Here is a 21,164-nt window from a genome sequence, read left to right as displayed (position 1 = left end):
TGTTATTTCAGTACAATTCATTGGTGTTGTGGTGTTACAAAACTTGACTGTTGAAATAAGCTTTCAGAGTTTTTCAATCGTTTGTGCGCCAATCAATTTGGGCTGGTTCAACTTTCTGGTTCATGTATACACCAATGAATTATGGGGTGTACTTTTTCTTAACCAACTTGATTTAGTACGTCATGCTATTACCATGTTAGCAGTCAACTTTAATTTTTTGTTCATGTATACGCCAATGAACAAAGCTTTGATGGCGTTGAAGCTGCTCTGGAGCAAGACATTGCTAGGATGGTTATCTCTCCATCTCCATGTTTCAGACAACCGTGATATCATTTTGTAGCTACTTTGAGGGCAGGAAAAAGTGTTGCCCCCGACCTTCTTTTATTTTTCTCAGAACCTCGTTACCTGAACTTGTCTGGTTTCATTAATTAAAATGAACCGGGAGGAAGGGGCTTTTTGGTTCTCCTAATGGTCAAAAAAAGGTTGTCCAACCTTAATAATATAGTATGGAGACTAAGGCAAACAATCACCCAGTGTAGTTGGGACATATAATTGTTTGCAATGGTTTGTTTTTACTTGCTCGAGAAAGGAAGTGGTACTATTTTTGTGCTATGTGAAGATTTATGCTTTCTTTCTGTGGACTACCCCTTCATTGGTTTGGCCTATTTTCATGTTTTGTACAAAATCGACTGAGAACACGATTATTGTTTTTATCCAGGGCTATCGAGTTAAGAGTATTCAGACATCGCTTTGTTTGAGCAAATTGGTCTTGTGAATCTAAATGTGTGTGTTTGTTTGACTAATACAGGTGCAATTCCTCAAGCATACTGTCTGGTTATCAGAGCCTAATTGAGGAATTATTCAACATATTCAGTGATTGTTCTGATGCCATTTTTTCCCATTGAAGCACCATATTTAGATTTAGAATGCCTCGTGAAACTAACAAAGGGTTTGACGGTGGCAATTTTCGGCCTTGGAGTTGTAAACCTTGCTGTAAGCGAGACATGATATTTTATCTTCCGCAATATACTGCTCGAGGGTGATGAGGATTATTTCTATAACCATCAGTAATTGTTGCATGTTCTTTTCACATGATAAGGGTATGGAAGGGGCCAGGCTGGATAGGGCATCCATTATTACCATTGTGGACTTGAACCCTGCAAAATAAGAACAAGGTACTACTATTGTTATCTTCAGGAAGAAAACATATGTGCATTTTGATAAGTGTTTATGGACCCATGTTGAACTTCTGTAAAAAAGACAGCTAAATTTTTTGGCTGCACCGACTTTGTAAACCCAAACAATCACACCAAGACAGTGCAAGAGGTATGTTAAGTTCTCTGCTTGAACATACATTAATCCATTATTTTTTTATGGGATGCAATTGTATCAAATGCTCGCAAATTATACTTCCTGTGCTTGTAGAGATGACAAACTATGGACTCGACAGAGCCATGGGTTGCACTTTTGCCATGTCGATGCTACGATATCTGCTTTTGAATGCATTCATGTTGTATGTACTCGACACACTTGTAATTTGATCATTGTGAGCATTCATGTGTCTTCTGCTTTGAACTCAGTCATGAAGTTTGAGTGCAGGGGGGCATCCTTAGCCTGGCCGGTGTCCCGCACAAGGTGGCGGCGTTCAATACCCACCGATTAACATCCTCAACGTAAAGACCTTTAAAGGTGCCTTCTTTGGAAATTACAACACACCAACCTTCCAGACACCGTCAAGATGTACACGAGGAGGAGCTGGAGCTGGAGAAGTTCATCATGCACATCGGACCTTTCTAACAGATCAACTTGCGTTCATCATTCTCGAGAGGAGGGAGTGTTTTTTTTAGGATAATGGATAACTAGACTGAGCTTCCTCCCCCGCAAAAAAACTAGACTGAGCTTCTTCTTTTGTCATGTCCCTTGTTTCTTTTAGATTTGGTGCTTGAGAAACATAGGGAAAATGCTTATAAGATCTTCCCTCAAGTAATAATGTAGTTGTGAGACACCATGTGTCAAGCCCTTTTTTATCACAAAGAACAAACACTCTTGTGTTGTCATATATACTATTCTTTATTTTATTGGTAGTCGTACAACTTCTCTATTAGTGTTGATATTTTCCCTTTTTAACTGAATATCGGCGTCTCAAGTGCACATTGCAAATCAGTTATGATGTTTTGTCATCTTTTTGTTTGCTACAAATAGTAGATACTTCAAGTTCATATTCCCACGGGCAAGGTGGTGATCCTAAGAAAAAAAGTATCATCTAGCCAGCCAAGTGGAGTGCCCTTTGTAGGCTGAAAGTCCAAGAGGATCTTGACGTGCATGATCTTGAAAAATAATACACTGGCAAAGAAGGGTGCTTTGAGATCCGGGAGGACAGGTGGCATGGTAAATTAAAATTGTATACATAATTACATATTGTTAACTTTCAATCAAATACCTATACACCATTGCATATATACCTAACATTTGGTATTTAAAAAGACGGACGCGGCAACGCGCGCCATCGATGACATATTCCATATCATCAAGCACCATGCCCCATTCTTTCTTCAATAATTTCATACCTTCAGCTTGTCTCTGCTGTAAATTCTTAACAACAACCAACTCTTTTTCCAATTTTTTTTTGCATAACTCATTCCCGGCCTTTTCGCAAAAGTTAACATCATCAATTTCAAATTTATATGTCACCTTCAACACCACAATCAAAGCAACTGATGTTGGCTCCTCGGCATCAGCTATATTGTTTGCTAAATGGACAAAAGCTTGCTCTAATTTACCATATTATTTTCTTCATTTGTTCTGATAACAGTCCTTACATTGCATTCATACATTCTTCCATTCAAAAAACTTCTATACTCTGCTTTCTTTCCCCCAAGTTTTTTAATAACTTCATCTAACACAAACTTTCGTGGAATGCGAATGACTGACAGACTATCTACAACATCAAAAACTATAATGAAACATACATAGTTACTATATAAAATCTGCAATTAAAAAATAAAACAAAAACTGCAATATTAAACAGATTAAAATATATTACCTCTTGCAACTCATGCCATTCACGGTAACTTTCTTCCAACAAAAAAACACTACAATACACAATATAACTGCAACAAATTTAACAAATAAGAATTTATCATTTTTGCATAAGTTGAAGAATTGAGCAGAACAAAGTTTAAAACGTATGATTGTACTTATAGCCAACACAATTGAAAAAAGGAAGTTTCAGTTCAGAATGTAAAAACTGAATACACCAAGATGGCAACTAAGCTACCAACGTAGCTCTAATAATTAATTCCCCTGTTCATAAACACAAGGGTCAACAAATTTATAAATACTTATAGAAAACTTACAGCGGTTCCACTCCTACATAAATCTCCAAAGTTTAAGGTTTCAGTAAAAACGTTTTACATCTACATAAATCGAGAAAAACAGCTTCTATAAAATAATTAAAACGACAACAGGCCCATATTAGCCCAAGTAAAATAATAGGAACAAATAACAAAACTACTACTCCCTCCGTCCCAGAATAACTGTCTCAACTTTATACTAGATCTAGTATAAATTTGTACTAAGCTTAAGACAGTTATTTTGGGACGGAGGGAGTATTATGTGGCCCATAACAGCCCAAATGTTATTCATAAATAAAACAAAATACATGCTTCCACATAAACATTGCAAACCATAATATAATATATTTTGTAGGAAAAATATATCAACACTAATTTCATACTAAATTCATAATAGACGGGCGCAGCAACGCACGCCTTTCATGATCTAGTTGAAGATAAACATTGAACCAAACATCATCATGCTTGGAGTCTATAATAGTGTTTGTCGTACCATCATCTCTTTTACAGAACAAAACATATTTTCTGCAGTATCCTAGCTTCAAACTATTTCCCTGTGTTCTTTTGTAAATTGTGCTGATGCATGTCGAAGTACTTAGGGACTCTGATAATTTATAATTGCGTCCAGAAACGTATCGGTTAATCTTACAAATTTGATATACTCCTCACTTCAGGCACAGACTCCATGTCCACTGAGTTGCATTTGTGATTAGCCAATACGCTGGACAACTAAGGAACTTGTGCCCGATCGTGTCTGGAAGTAGAAATTAGTGAACTATCAGAAACTAAGGGTGAAAGTGGTTTTGCGCAACGCTTATTCAGTTGGGCAATGGCCTTAAAAAAATGACAATATCTTTTCAACCCTCGATCACGGAAAGCAAGGCCAAGGGGTTGTGTCAGATCTTACGAAGCTTCTCCACACCGAAACTATATGTGGAATTTTATGTCAGTGATGTATGTTCTTAAAGATTAATACACTGATTTGTCAATTCTCTTTGCAGCTTCTGGGTTGTGGGATCCTATTGTTGGCACGCTCAGGAGTGGTGACGAATTCATGCTGTCAATCATGTTGAGATTGTCTTCCTGGGATGTGTGTTTATCTTTGTTATCTGTATGAAACTATGGATTCTAATTAATTTGCTAAAATAGTAGCTGCTTGCCCTGATTTCTAACGACTATGAGAGCATTTGTTAGGTGGTATGCATTGCTATTGAGTAGTATGGTTATTTATACTGAATTTTTGTTATTGTAATGGTATATGGGACTGAAAGTTCACTCTCTAGATATCTTTTGCTGGATGTGTAAAGGTATGGCTCTTTCATGATTTAAACCTTGGACCGGTAGGGTTTCCGTAACGTTATTTATGATCTAAACAATGGCTGAAATGTTTATTAGAGCCTTTGTTTCAAACAAATAGTATTTTGGTGTATGATGTGTGTTAGATAGTACCGTCTTAATATTGTGTGCTCGAGTGGTATTGCAGTTAACAATATATTTCTCAAAATTATAGTAAAAATATACAATATCCAATAATACCGTGGTTATTAACGTTTATATTTGTTAGGAAGTAGGAAGAAAAAATATTCGACCAGTTTCACCGAGGCGAGTGCAGAAAAGGTCGTTCCACCACCCGGCCCAGCCCAATCCCGTGTGGTGCCTTTACCTCGTTCTCCGGTTCCCCGTCCCATTCCATCCACCGCGTCCAGACACAATCTTACCGGCGACGCCTCGCGACCTCCTCGCCTCCTCGCCCCCCTTCGCCGCCGCGGGGACCCGTTCTGATCCCGTCAGGTGAGATCCCTCGCCACCATCTGTTCCGCCCCCTCTTCTCCCCGTTGTTAGATCTGCGGTCTGAGCCGGGACGCCTCGCCCCCGTCGCCCTCGCCCGTCGCATCGGCTCCACGGTCCCGGCCCGGGTGTCGGGAAATCAGAATCTGTACGGCGGCCTTCCGGCGTCGGTCAAGCTTTTTTCCTTGTGTATCAATGGTTCCTCCGCCCAGATCTGCGCCATTTTTGTGGGGTTGCGCTGATCTCGCCCCGATTCGGGATGGATCTGGGGATTCTGTCTGGGGAATTTGGATGTGGGATGATTTTGCTAGACAAGCAGGATGTGGGATGAGCGGTAGAGTTGATACGTTTGTCGCTTGTTGCTTGGATCGTTGTTTTGCCCTTGCTGCTCGTCGTGGTTGTACCGCACTCTTTCGGTTCGCATGGTCTCCCAGATGGTGCACGATTGCGCACCTCTATCAGGAAGTTCCAGAATACACGATTTTTTTGTTATGCTTTCCCCCCCAACATGCGCTGCTTAATATGTTGTATTTTTGTTCGAACGGTGATAATTTGGAAGCATAAAATGTAGATACTGTATTGGATCTTATGGAGATTGCTATAGTTTCATACATCTTGCTTTGATTTACTGGCACAGCCAACAGAAGCTATGTATTCTGACCCTTGCTTGTAGATCTGTTGATGGGAAAATAATAATTGCAGCCTTTGGAATGCTACAAAGATTATGATTGTTTCGCCCTGAAACCATTTGTAGACAATAAATTGCATCTTTCTTTGACATTTGGGGAAAATCAAAAAATAATTTATTAGGCAAACAAATGTTTTTGCTGTTTGGGTTGTGTAAAGCATATGCTAATTGAAAGGTTTTTGACCTCTTAAATTTATTGTGCTGTGCGATTTTGATTTGTTGTCCTTAAATGATCATGCCCAGTCCGACAATGATTCCACGTTTGTTGATCGTGCAAGTTAACCAGACATGTGTTTGGATGTGCTACTTTCTAGACTTTGACCTCTGATATCAATAAAATATTTGCAGTCATATTAAATATTGGTTGATTTCATGAAAGTGCTCCTTAAGTTTTATGCGTCTTCCTAGTTCTCACTTTATATTAATATGTATATTGCTGTGAAACCAATGGTCATATGTGTATTGGAGTTGTATGGATGTCTTGAAAATCTATCTATTTTGAAACTATAACTGTAATAGGTTGACATATCTAACTCCTTGAAAGGGAGGAGATCTGGTTGATTTCTCATTGAAACCAGAGTCTGCCATTTTAATTTGCTCTTGCCTTTGATCATGCAACATATTTTGTACTGCAGGACACATATCCGTGTGCACACATGCTGAGCGTATGTGCTCAGTTCTAGTGGTCACACTGTCCTAATCTTCTGTCTCATTTTGCAGTTGTAGAAGTAACTGATTAGCCTGATGGCTATGGTCGATGAGCCTCTCTATCCAATTGCTGTGCTGATAGATGAGCTTAAAAATGAAGATATTCAGTTGCGCCTGAACTCCATCAGAAGACTTTCCACTATTGCACGGGCACTTGGAGAAGAGCGAACCAGGAAGGAACTGATTCCTTTCCTCAGCGAAAACAATGATGATGAAGATGAAGTGCTTCTTGCAATGGCTGAAGAATTGGGTGTGTTCATTCCTTATGTTGGTGGTGTAGAGCATGCTCATGTTTTGCTTCCACCATTGGAGACATTGTCTACGGTGGAGGAAACCTGTGTCCGAGACAAAGCAGTTGAGTCGCTGTGCCGCATTGGTGCACAGATGAAAGAAAACGACATTGTTGACTATTTCATTCCAGTAGTAAAGGTAACACATTTATATACGGCAAGACATTCAATTGATTGTTGTCAAGTGTGCTGACAGTACTATCTTGTATTTGTGGCACTCCTTGACCTCATCATTATATTTCTTCTGTAAGATGTATATTTGCATGATATTTCTACATCCGTGCTTTTTAGCTAACTGCGTTTGTATTATATTCTTCTGCATAATGACTTGCTCCAAAATAGCAATGCAGTTTTATTTCCTGCTGGTATCTTTATGCCTGTTCGTTCAACCGGTCTTTACTCTTTTCAGAGGCTAGCAGCTGGTGAGTGGTTTACAGCTCGAGTGTCATCCTGTGGTCTTTTCCATATAGCCTATCCAAGTGCCACCGATCCGTTGAAAACAGAATTGAGGACTATTTATGGCCAGTTATGCCAAGATGATATGCCTATGGTCAGAAGGGCAGCTGCATCAAATCTTGGGAAGTTTGCTGCCACTGTAGAACAGAGCCATTTGAAGACAGAAATCATGTCGATCTTTGATGATCTTACCCAAGATGGTACTTGCTCATACATCTTTGACTTACTGTTTAATGAAATAATTGTCTAGTCCATGCAAATAGTTAGCTGTTCAAAAAGTGGAATAAAACACATTTATTGTAGTTGCTGATGTTGCCATCAAACAGTTATTGTTTCTCTGAATGATTGTGTTTGTAATCATGTGATCTCATTAATCTGCTGTGGAGATCTCCATATTGATCTGAGACAGTGATTGTGCTTATCAGTGTAGTCAGTGATTGTTACATGTAGCTTATCTCTAGCCTTGTTGCAGTTAATTTGACATATTTTTTCAAGTACCATTTAGTAGTTTATCATTTTGTATGGTTGTAATGCATGTTTCAAATTTTGCGATTCTGCTTTATTATTGTTAATTTATCATATGGTCTCATAGTAAGTAGTCCTGTATGACAGTGTAGTGTACTTCCTCCATTCCTAAATATAAGTTTTTTTAGAGATTCCACTACGAACTACATATGAATGTATATATACATACTTTAAGGTGTAGATTCACTCATTTTGCTCTGTATGTAGTCTGTAGTGGAATCTCTAAAAAGACATGTATTTAGAAACGGAGGGAGTAGTAGGTTAGGTTCCTTGTGATTTGCTATGAATCCTTTAGGACTGAAACCAAAAGTATCCTGCTATATTTTACCTGCGTCATTCTGAACATGATATCACTCTGTCTATGCTCCAAGATATCAAAATGTACTCTTAAAACTAAGAGGCTAATCTTTTTTACTTGAATGTACCAAAATATATATGTATGAGCCATAAAACAGTCTCAATGAACTTTCTTCTCCAACATTTTGTACAATGGTGAACCAGTTGAGAGTTTGAGATATTGATTATGCGCTGTTATTGGTCTTCATATGCAGATCAAGATTCAGTACGTTTGTTGGCAGTTGAAGGCTGTGCCGCTCTTGGAAAATTGTTAGAACCCCAAGATTGTGTAGCACATATCCTTCCTGTCATTGTCAATTTCTCCCAGGTACATTACCAACTTAACTATATGGTATTGGGATATAACTTTGTGATTGCTATAGTTTCATGTTATCCAGAATTTTCTTTGTTTAACAATGTTATTAAGTTCATTATCACAGTTGTGCTACTACTTACACTTGTTTCACAACTCCTCTTAGGATAAATCTTGGCGTGTCCGTTATATGGTTGCAAATCAATTGTATGAGCTCTGCGAGGCAGTTGGCCCCGAGCCTACAAGGTTAGCGACCTTCTTCATCAATTGTCACATGCTTGAATTTTTAATACTATCTGTGAAGTGTATTTCGATTTCCATGGGCAAGTTGTTATATTACATGTAAATAAAATAGATTTAATCTGACTGACTGATGTGTTCATATATTTGTTAACAGAGCGGACCTGGTGCCTGCATATGTTCGTCTCCTTCGTGATAATGAAGCTGAAGTGAGGATAGCAGCTGCCGGAAAAGTTACTAAGTTCTGTAGGATATTAAGTCCACAGCTTGCAATTCAGCACATTCTGCCATGTGTTAAGGTGCATCCAGGACAGTTACTGAAAATCATTTGTATTCTGCTGCTGTTATTGTTAATAGGCTAACTCTTGCCAATTGCATCTGCAGGAATTATCATCAGACTCGTCTCAGCATGTTCGCTCAGCTTTGGCTTCAGTAATCATGGGAATGGCCCCTGTCTTGGGGAAGGTACGTGCAATGATGCATCCATGATTTTCTTGAAGTGCATTTCAGTGTTGCAAACATGTTTACAGACAAATTAATGCGCTTTAAATTATAATGAGTATCCATCTGGTGGCTCTAGACCTATGAATATTCTTATGAATATTTTATAAATACCTGTTTCCATTATCATTACTAGCAAAAGGCCCGTGGGTCGCAACAGGAGAAAAGAATACCAGCCGCTCTTAATTGACAAAAAAAAATCTATAATCCGAGTATTTGTAGCTACGTCCCGAACAAAGTTGATCTTAGCCTACAAAAGCGCAATTTAAGATCCCATGGGTCTTCTATTTAAACACGGCTTGCATGTAGATTTAACACATACAAAGAAACAGGCAAGTGATCTTCAATTTCATCTCCAATCGTGATTTTGCTGAGATGTTCATCCACAATCCGGATCAGTACTGATTAAGATTGCACCCTAGATAGTAGTTTTTTAAAATGTTTAACAGGTAAAATTAACATCATATTCAGATTCTACATATTTTTGTAATCAAATTCCATATATAACATGTTAAATTTGGAGTCACGGTTTAGAAGATACGAGTATTTTAAAAAACATTTGATATGTATTGCGGGTTTAATGTCAGAAACATCAAGGGGTTTTCTATAAAATAGCATGATGGACTAAGAATACCTATTTCCTTTAGTAATATATAACATACTAGCAAAAAGGTCCGTGCGTTGCAACGGGAGAAAAGAATAACACACGTTCTTATTTAAAAAAAAAGGTTTATAATCTGACTATTTGTAGCTACGGCTCCAACAAAGATCATCTTATACTATAAAAATGCAGTTCAAGATTCCACGGGTTTTTTAAACACGGCTTGCATGTTGATTTAATACATACAAAGAAACGGGTAAGTGATCCTCAATTTTATCTCCAATCCTAATTTTGCTGAGATGTTCATCCACAATCCGAATCAATACTGGTATGAAAGAAAGAGAGATAATGCATTATTGATTAGGATTGCACCCAAGATAGTACTTTTTTTTAATGGTTAACGCGTCAAATAACATCATATTCATATTCTACATAGTTTTCTAATTAAATTCCATATATAAAATGTTAAATTTGGAGTTACGGTTTAAAAGATATGAATATTTTTAAAAACATTTGATATGTAATCACTTCTTCGAATTGTTGTTATCTTGGATTTCTCAGAGTGTCAGCTAGAACAATGCAAATGTTTTTGGTTTGTCTTCCATATGCACTGGTCCATCTGCCAGTTACATGTGCATGTTTTGTTACGATATTTGTATCCAGCATGTGAAAGGCTTGTTCTTTAGTTTACTCCTCTATTGCTAGTTGCCACAAATCAAATCTATTTATTTCGTGTATCTGTGTGATACTAGTATAATTTGTTGTCAATAGTTTCTGCTCTTCATTCATTACTATCAGCAATTCAGTCGTTGGAAACTGATCAGCTTCTTCTTTGGCTTTCTGCAGGATGCTACCATCGAACAACTTCTTCCTATTTTTCTTTCTTTGCTGAAGGACGAATTTCCTGATGTTCGACTCAACATAATCAGCAAGCTTGATCAAGTTAATCAGGTGAGCACTATTTTTGTCGCTTGCTTCTCGTACAATTAATAGCTGGTTCATTTGTGATATTTTTGTTACACTTCCAGCATGATCTTCTTTGCTTTACCCTTCGTGTAAGTGGGATGGATCCTACCATTTTGTTTACCCCAAATGCGAGGGACATGTACAAAAGTTAGCTACTATACAAGTGAGATGAGTCGGTCTTGGTCCACTTGCCCTAGGCCTTTACCTGCAATACTTTGGGTCTTAACGCCTCCCAGTGTAATAAGTTCGTGATAAATTCATGTCATCTGGCACCAAATTACGTTTCTGAGTGCAGGTCATAGTACCATTTAAAGTCACTCTTACACCAGTTTCCCCTTGCACATCCCTCCCTTTGGCTATTGCAATGCCATTAATCAGGATGGACTAAAGTAACACTCGCCGTTAAATGTATCATGCTGTATAATAAAGGTGAGTAATGCCATCTTTTACCTGTATCATGCTGAGTGTAATGTTCTAAGACACATACATACGGAAGACAGAAGCAGTAACAACTATCCCCTTCATCAAGTCTGTTTCTCCTATTGACTGATAGGTGATGCATATTTCTCTTTGCCCATTTCACATTTTCTGACGCTTTTGCAATCTTTCAGGTCATTGGAATTGACTTGCTGTCGCAATCTCTATTACCGGCTATTGTAGAACTTGCGGAGGATAGGCATTGGAGGGTTCGCCTTGCAATAATAGAGTACATCCCTCTGCTGGCTAGTCAGTTAGGTGTTGGGTTTTTTGATGACAAACTGGGGGCACTTTGCATGCAATGGTTGGAAGATAAGGTACATACCATTCTGATATCTAAGGACATGTTTGGTTCAAGGTTAATTTTCCCACAGCTAAGTTTAGGCAACGTCTGTATTCCCATAAATGTGGCCAATAAATTAGAATCCAGGTGCGTGGAAAAAGATGGCAAAAAGTTGTATTGTGACACATGGGCCATATGGATAATAAATTGTGGCAACTAGCCAAACACACATCTAAGAAACTGTTGTGCTCCTAAGGTTAAGGGGGACAAAGCTGTGCCTGGGAACCAAACAGCCCCTTTGTTTCTTTAAAAGACTTGGAAATAAACAAAGGAATACACTGCTGCAATTTTGGCATATCAAAAGATTTTGTTCCAGCATGTAGGAGCTTGTTATTTAACAACTTTTACATGTGGTTTTCCCCTCATTTACCAGGAATTCAGTTTTAGTGAAACCCTATGCACTATCAAATATTTAGTTGGATTGCTAATTTTCTCTGGTCATAAACAAAATGTGGCTTGCATATTTCAGGTTTTCTCGATCAGAGAAGCTGCCGCAAACAACTTGAAGCGACTGGCGGAGGAGTTTGGTCCAGAGTGGGCAATGCAACATATTATTCCTCAGGTTCTTTATGTACTCTCTAAACAGTAGGCATACTTTTTAACATACACTAAAGCCAGCACACCCGCGCTAAGCAGGCATCTTATTTTGGGGGTTCGTATTTATGCCTGAACAGGTTCTGTCATTCCCTAGTGAAAAATATTAATAATAATTTTTTCATTTACGATGTTTTGACACATTCTAGAAAATGTTCACTTCCTCTTTTTTTTTTTTACTCTGCATGCCAGACCAGACCCATTGTATTGAAAGCTTACATGTTCTATTTTCTAGGTGTTGGAGAAGATAAACAACCCACATTATCTGTATCGCATGACCATCCTCCAAGCCATTTCGTTGCTAGCCCCTGTCATGGGTGCAGAAATAACATGCCAAAAGCTTCTCCCTGTTGTCATCAATTCATCGAAGGACAGGTCAGCGGCAACTAGCATATTGACAGAACTTGTCATTTTAGAGCTTCACTTAGAGCTTCACTAACATACATTGAAATTTTCAGAGTGCCGAACATCAAGTTCAATGTCGCGAAAGTTCTTCAGTCGCTTGTGCCAATCCTTGATCAATCTGTGAGTTCTTCAGTTTCTTCTGCATGATCTGATTTCTTTAGTATATAGTTTGGTTATTGGTTATTGGGGAAATGAATACTTACTTTGCAGGTCGCTGAAAAGACTGTGAAACCATGCCTCGTCGAGCTCAGCGAGGACCCTGATGTGGATGTACGATACTATGCAAACCAGGCCCTGCAGGCTTGTGACCAAATCATGATGTCTAGCTAACTAAGCTGCTGCTGTCACGTTCTTTAGAAGCTATTCTTAGTCCAGCTTTGGAGTACATGTAATTTACCTTATGAGTCCAAGAGTTCTTTCTAGCCCAGTAACCGACCTATACTTCCATGCTGATAATGGATGGGCTCCGTTCCCCTTTTGTTGTTATTAATGTTGTATAATTGAGCAACGGGACACGTTGTTTCAATGGTGTGCATACATTGGTAGTTTGAACTTGATTTCTGTCATTCCATGTGTTGGTGTGATTTTACTGAACGCAACCATTGTCCGTTGATTCTGACTGTATTGCACTTTTTTTAAATTTCTATTATTCCTTACTATCCATATTACTTATCGCTCAAGTGGATGTGTTTAATAACATTAAAATATATCTAGTTCTGTTTGAGAACCAATCCGCATCAAAATCTAGGACGCGGACCCAGAAAGCACCAATCCACATCAATATAAGTATATTTTCTAGGTTACCGTGTAAAAATATAAGATGTGCACCCAAAAAGCACCAATCCGTATTAAAATGTAAGAAAACGTTTTCATAGCTAGCCAATAATCAGCGTTCTAGGTGTTAGCTGGATGTGTGCTAGCCACATTAGCTGGATGTGTGCTAGCCACATGAATGTTACTCACTTCGTCACGGTTTAGAATGCAAGATTCTTTAAAATGTAATGGTTATTGATTGATTGTGAAATAAGTTAAAAAATAACATTCACATTATGCATGCATATAAAAGTATTATTAATTAGATGTTAGGAATAAATGCAATGCGCCTTAAACCTTGTTTATCGTGAAAATGCACGTAAATTTAATCGTGCCTTTTAAACCAGGTAGTAGAAGTGTTTTATATCGGATGAGGGAGATGATAGATGAATTAATAGTTGATCTCTTTCATTAATGATTAGGCTTATATACAATCTGAAAGGACGCAACAGAGGGATGCGGTAATTAAGAGTGTTGGTTAGGACAAGGGAAGGTTTCCCTTTAATTAAGTGTCATAATTAAATCCCAACACTCCTCCTAATCTAGTCTTGTCCATGTCATATCATCCGATTCTTGCAAATTTCATAACTGTCTCATACCAATTTCATGAAGATATTTCTGGCATGTAAAAGTTCGTAGAGACTTCGTGAACAAATCAGTCACATGATTTGGCTTGCAAGATATGCAATATAGTGATATTGCTTATTAAGTAACCTGTTTGCATCCACGCAATACAAGGAACATTATCGTTGAGATAATGGTTGGTGGATGTAGTCACGAGGTTTGTTTCCAAGACTTTCATGGGAGCTACCACACCTGACAGGAACACAAACTTCCACGAGGTCTGATCGATGTATCAAATGATACTGGTGTCTAGATTTCTCTGAAACTGAAAGATTAGGACAAAATGTTTGATGCATTGGAGATATCAAAAGATATTCTTGACTCGCAACCAATGGTGTTTGGTGGATCCAATGCATGAACTGTTAAATGGAACTTTATGTCCCAACATCATATTTCCATTTCCTCATGGTCCAAATGAACCTTTCTCTACATCTAGAGAATGAACAAACATGGAAATTATGGATGGATAGACTTATCCACAATGACTTTCTCCAATATAATATGGATATACTCCCTCCGTTCCTAAATATAAGTCTTTCTAGAGGTTTCACTAATAGACTACATACGGATGTATATAGACATATTTAAAAGTATAGATTCATTCATTTTGCTCCGTATGTAGACATTTAGTGAAATCACTTAAAAGACTTATATTTAGGAACGGAGGGAGTAGACAACATTGTGTATCATATGCATGAGTGAAGGTGCTCAAGGTTTTACCCAAATCCTTCATCTCATATTCCGCCATTTAGATGATTAGATGTTTAACATGTATGAGTAATCATGAGTGTAGGAGCAATCTTTGTATGCAAAGAACTCACTATGTCAGTTGTACCAAATGTACCTACAATAATAAGCCATATGGCAACTTATTGATTTTATGCAATGTATGTTGCGTTTGGCATTTCGATTCAGAAGTGAGATTCCACCGGGAACCATCTATACCCGATTCTAGTGATCCACATGGATATGTAGTCACTACATTTTTCAACGCAGATAGATGAGTTTGTACTACCAATGGTATAAGTTACCGGATTAAGATTCCACTTCTAAAGAATAGTTGGGTATGTGCGTGAACCCTTGTGCTATAATACTTGTTCTATGTTTCACCACCTTGTTGTTCTCAATTCTATTTCAAGAAGAAAACTGGTGTAGGTGTTGCTTATGAATACCTTCCCATTATTGAGCAAGCTTATTTGTACCTAGATTATACCCTTTGCTTGAGTACAGTCCGAGTGTTATTCACGCTTTGCCATGGCCATGATCTTTGGATCTGAATCATTTGAAAGGTTTTTGCAATCTAGTTGAGAAATGTATGTCGACAATTGTAGACTTCCACTTATATGTTTCTCCAGAATATATATATATATATATATATATATATATATAGTTGATGGAAATATCGTTACCCATGGTGACTACTCGCGATTTCCCAATGCGGTTGAGTCGTGCATTCCGATGTCCCACTCATTGTGTGCACTATGACCTGGGTTGGTGGAGGTTTCCCATCATACTACCCATTAGGTGCGTGTCAACGTGAAGTTGACTTGCATTTACTGATTCAGAGGCCTTGATATCCTTGCTTGCGAGAAGCTAAATCTTGATTTACTATTGCCGTACTTCTCCCCCTGTTGCTTTGAACGGGGAGTTGAGTGGTTTTAGTTGGTACCTCCACGCTTTCCGACATTTTTTTGCAGGATTGTAGGATTGTGTGACACCTTTTTAGCCAGTAAATGAATCTGGGAAGTTATTTGCAATGTGTTGAAAATGTTCTGAAAGCATGGTTCGGATCTTTGAGTATATGGATTTGAGGCAGAAATGTGTTGAACATTCCACTAATTTCCCGGCATTCTTTATGGTACATGAAATCTCCCCCTAATGCGTTGAAATGTTCCTCATTGAATCAACGTATTGGCCTTGAATAACTTCCCATGTGATGCGGTTGATGTATATGAGAGGGGGAGTGCATCTACATACTCTTGTAGATCGCTAAGCAGAAGTGTATATGATGCGGTTGATGTAGTCGTAATCTTCACGATCCAATCGCGATCCGATCCGATCTAGCGCCAAACGGACGACACCTCTGCGTTCAACACACGTGCGGCTCTATGACGTCTCCTCCTTCTTGATACAACAAGAGAGGAAGGAGAAGTAGATGGGATCTCAACAAGCACAACGGCTTGGTGGAGATGGTGGTGGAGAAATCTCAGCACGGCTTCGCCAAGCGCCTTCGGAACTGCGAACGAGGAAGAATGAGAGAGAGGGGAGGCCGCAGGGCGTGGGAATTGTTGTGTCCATCCCTCTCCCTCTCCTATAATATATATAGGAGGCAAGGGGCAGGGTTAGGTCGTAGCCCTTGGCCCCTCCTCCAAGGAGGGCCGACGGCTAGGGTGGAGTCCTCCCTTCACAAGGAAGGGAGGAGTCCCCCTCCTCCAAGGCACCTCCGGGGTGCCTTGTCCCTTTGGGACTCTTGCCCCCAAGCCAATTTTGCCTCTAGGGGCTGGTGCCCCTGGCCTAGGGTGGCTAGGGCGCCACCCTACATCCCATGTGGACACACGGGGCAGGTGGACCCCGCTCGTGGACCCCCGGAACCCTTTCGGCACCCCGGTACACTACCGGTAATGCCCGAAATTTTCCGGTAGGAAAAATAGGACTTCCCATATGTAAATATTTACCTCCGGACCATTTTAGAACTCCTTGTGATGTCCGGGATCTCATCCGGGACTCCGAACATCATTGGGTCACCAACGTACATATCCGAGTACTACTCTAGCATCGATCGAGCGTTAAGCACGCGGACCCTACAGATTCGAGAATCATGTGGACATGACCGATACACCTCTCCGGTCAATAACCAATAGCGTGACCTGGATGTCCATATTGGTTCCCACATATTCCACGAAGATCATTATCGGTCGAACCACGGTGTCAAGGATTTAGTCAATCCCATATGCAGTTCCCTTTGTCCAGAGGTATGTTACTTGCCCGATATTCGACCGTCGGTATCTCTATACCTACTTCAATCTTATTACCGGCAAGTCTCTTTACTCGTTCTGTAATACAAGATCCCGTGACTAACTCCTTAGTCACATTGCTTGCAAACTTCTTGTGATGTTGTATTACTGAGAGGGCTGAGAGATACCTCTTCGTCATATGGAGTGATAAATCGCAGTCTTGATCCATGCCAACCCAATAGACACCCTCAGAGATACCTATATAGCATCTTTATGATCACCCAGTTACGTTGTGATGTTTTATACACACAAGGCATTCCTCCGGTGTCGTGGAGTTGCATGATCTCATGGTCACAGGAACAAATACATTGACATGCAGAAAGCTATGGCAATAAACTTAGTCATACGATCACATGCTATGCTTACAGTTGGGTCTTGTCCATCACATCATTCTCCTAATGATGTGATCCCATTATCAAATGACAACTCATGTATATGGTTAGGAAACCTTAACCATCTTTGATCAACGAGCTAGTCTAGTAGAGGCTTACTAGGGATACTTTGCTATTATAGCATGTATTTGAGTTTCCAAACAATACAATTATAGCATGGATAATAAATGATTGGAAACAATACAATTATAGCATGGATAATAAATGATTATCATGAATAAGGAAGTATGATAATAACCAATTTATTATTGACTCTAGGGCATATTTCTAACTATTACCGTAGATGGGAAATACTTGGTGATGAGGACATCGATACCATTGTTACACCCACAGTCCCTGCTGCTATACATACTGGACCAATTACTAGAGCTCGCGCACGCCAATGGAATTATCAGGTACTTTCGTTTCTTGGAAATCCTTCTAATGTTCATGAACATCTGATGCTGCCTAAATTAGATACTTTGGTTTTACTTATGAATGTAGGACCTAGCATGGATACAAAGGATGGCCATTGGAGCGGGATCAAGCATGGAGAAGAAGGTGTGCATGCGGGAAAGAACAATGGGGTTTCTAGTGGTGATTTTCGCACTTTGAAGCCACCATAAGGAGATCATGAAGGCTTGAATGTAATATACAAGATGCCACTTCATAAATTTTGTCCATATGCTAATATAGGTGTTAGGTCACCTTATTTTTGGGCCAAGCCCATATAATTTCGAAATAATACAATATAGATTATTTTTAGAGTCCGTATGTGTGGGGAAACCGATTTAGGGTTGTTTTTGGACCCCTCCTCCAAGGGGTCACGAAAATCCCATTCTATTCCCACATATATACAACCCTTAGGGCGTCGTTTAGACTTATGGTTTTGTTTAGATTACAAGTTTGCCATAGCTGCAACTTCACATCCTTCGTTTGTGTTCTACGACTAGACCAAGGCGTCACAGAACCCCACTTCATCAATAAAGTTTTCCTCTTATATTCGCAATATCCAGATTGCAATTTGAGTTTCTTGCTTGTTCTTCGTTTGCGTGTAGGAAATAGACCTTCGTGGTCACGTTGATCGTGCTCCGATGTGGTCAATAACCTCCCGGAGTTGGTTTAGCAAGTGCTAAGGCACACCGTCCTCACACGTTTGTTGTCGGATCACCAAAGTCTATTCCATCGAAAACGATAGGCACCATCTCATCAAAAGACATGGACAACTTTGCCTCTATCAGGTGGTATCAGAGCTCCACGTTTTTCGATGAGATTTTACTAGTTTTTCATAGTTTAGATCGCATCTGTTCTTCGTACCTATAGTCCATGAAAAAGCCACAAAACATTTAAGGTTAGCTCATCCTATCCGAACCAATCTGAGGTGTTGCAATTTTTTGTTCAGTGTTTTGCTTCGTTGAATTTGTGGTTGTATCGTCGTGTCGAGTTGCTGCTGGTCTGAGCGTCTAGTCTTTTAGAGTTTCAAGTTCTGTTCATAGGTTCTCATGCCATTATCGCACCATCTTCATCGCTGCCATATACAACCACCACAGGAGATATATCACCACTACCAGATACCACCACCACACGAGATACATCACCGCTGCCATATACCACCACCGCATATCTGCCTATTCAGGTCCATATATACCACCACATATCTGCCACCACGCCAATCCGAGTCTAGCTCCATCATAGAATCGCCACCAGTATGTGTTCCACCACCCCTACATACATCTGCCACTAGTCGGAGTTCCACCCGATTCATATCCGCAACCAATCCTAGTACGAATCCAGTATTTGCTGCTTTGTTGTTGATTTCCAGATCACGCCTTACTACGTGTCGTGATCAAGTTGGATTCCTAATTTCCATGTTGCCCGCAGTAAAGAAATAGGTCCAGTTTAAAAAAAATTGGCTAGACAATTTTAGACTATTCTAAGACCTTTTCAGGAAAAAAATGTTGCTGAGCAAAAAAAAAACCCCCAAAAGTAAAAAAAAGAGCAAAAATATATATTTAGAGTGTGCTCCTAATTTACGTGCAGCGCGATGATTTTGTTAGTGTTCTAGGCTCGCATCTCTAGCACAATCTAGCCTAGGACCAACATGGTACCGTCATTGAGCGTCTTTTCAACTTTAAATCTCTGAATTGATTATTGCTGCCCCTTTTTGCTACCATATTATAAGACTTCCCGGATCCACATACATCTACTTCGTGTGTTTGACACTACGTGGCAATCGCTTTATCCAAGCTTTGAAATTTTTAACTACAACAATTGTCGATTACCGCGTGTTGCTCGGTAAGAACTGGTTAGAATTTGAGTTTGCTTGACGGATTTGAGACACATCCTCACCAGCACTACCACCACTTCCTAGTAGTCTGTAGGTTCATATTCTTGTGTGTTCCTGTTGTTTCTAACCATGTCAGGATCACAAGATGATGAGATTGACTAGGAGGGCATGACCAACAAGGAGCTCCATGATAAATTTCAGCAAATGATGGCTGACCAGGTACAAGACTTCATGACCAGCCTTGGAGAGGCCATGGATAATCTAGATAGTTTGGAGAATACATTTGACACCAATATGGACACCAAGTTCAATGTGGTGCTTGCCCATCTACCACCACCAGCTGCAACTACCATTCCTCTCAAACAACAACAACAACATCAACAATACCCGAATTTTGTGGGACGAGCGCAATGTGTGCCTCTCGACCAAGGCCAGAGTTCTGGTGACGTTGCTACTGTCCTTGGGCAGAATGCGAATTATGAAGGTGATTACAATGATGAGGGATATGTTTCTCTAACTCAACACCAGAGACAACCACCACCACAAGCACCATGTCGTCCACATCGGTACAATTGCAACGGTAGGGATGCACCACCCCCTCAGGTATGAGATCATGACCATCTCCCAAAACTTAAATTGAATATTCCAACATTTGATGGCAGATATGTTCCTAATATATATCTTACTTGGGAGTTAGAAACAGGACAATGTTTTACATGCCTACAATTTCCCGAGGATAGACGTGTTGTTGCTGCTGTTTGGGCATTCACTAGTTTTGTTTGTGATTCGAAAACCACACACACCCACTTAACTCGGTACACAACTTCTTTCTCAAGTGGTTTCCTATCACATCATCATCTCCCTTGGGCATTAGTGGCACCCGACGGGGTTTTCGAAAAGTCCTTGAAGACACTTTTGTTTCCAACACCGTGCATATCCCCATCCCACTTGCGCAACAACTACTTAGCATCCTAACTATTTCCCACCCACACAACCCTCATAGGAAGGCATGGTCATGCACAATGCAAGTATCAACGAGAAAAGTAACAAAGGCAATCCACCGAGGTGGTCACCATTTCATCATGATTCGATGCAACAAGTAAGTGCTATATGCCATGCATAAAATGGGTTTCATAGACATAGTCAAAGGGCTTCTTGCCTCGCTAAACAAAGTCTTCGAGGTCTCAAATCCTTCTGTTCCAACCTCTTTGTCAACAACGCAATTCATCGTCGCAATATAACGGGCAAAAATAAGGCCACAACAAAAACAAGAGAAATACATCACTCCTAAAAATGCCAAACCACTTTTGTAAAATACTAGGGTGAAAACTATCATTGCAAAAATTATTAGGTTTTGGTTTGAAGTATCAAAAATGGTGAAAGGCACTTTAACATAGATTTGAAATATTCAAAACAAGGTTTTAAATACAAAAAGTACCTAAAATATTTTCCAAATGATACCCAAGTGCTA

General features: G+C 39.5%; 1 protein-coding gene across 2 annotated transcripts; it reads left to right on the top strand.

Moving 5' to 3' along the window:
- The first annotated feature begins 5,000 nt into the window (after positions 1-5,000).
- On the top strand, positions 5,001-13,197 carry LOC123398603 (serine/threonine-protein phosphatase 2A 65 kDa regulatory subunit A beta isoform). 2 transcript variants are annotated; one of them, XM_045093056.1, is made up of 13 exons: positions 5,001-5,144; positions 6,550-6,966; positions 7,237-7,483; positions 8,360-8,472; positions 8,624-8,703; positions 8,855-8,996; positions 9,082-9,162; positions 10,646-10,750; positions 11,377-11,559; positions 12,055-12,147; positions 12,415-12,554; positions 12,638-12,704; positions 12,795-13,197. In XM_045093056.1, exons 2-13 carry the CDS (start codon positions 6,574-6,576, stop codon positions 12,912-12,914), a joined length of 1,764 nt encoding a protein of 587 aa, XP_044948991.1. In that variant the 5' UTR covers positions 5,001-5,144; positions 6,550-6,573; the 3' UTR covers positions 12,915-13,197. The 2 variants fall into 2 exon arrangements, with proteins under 2 accessions (XP_044948991.1, XP_044948992.1); XM_045093057.1 differs by having other exon boundaries at positions 5,006-5,144; positions 12,807-13,197.
- The last annotated feature ends 7,967 nt before the right edge of the window (positions 13,198-21,164 follow it).

This window comes from Hordeum vulgare, chromosome 5H (assembly GCF_904849725.1).
Source record: "Hordeum vulgare subsp. vulgare chromosome 5H, MorexV3_pseudomolecules_assembly, whole genome shotgun sequence".
NCBI classification, from domain to species: Eukaryota; Viridiplantae; Streptophyta; class Magnoliopsida; order Poales; family Poaceae; genus Hordeum; species Hordeum vulgare.
This window is presented reverse-complemented; position numbering and strand designations above follow the sequence as displayed.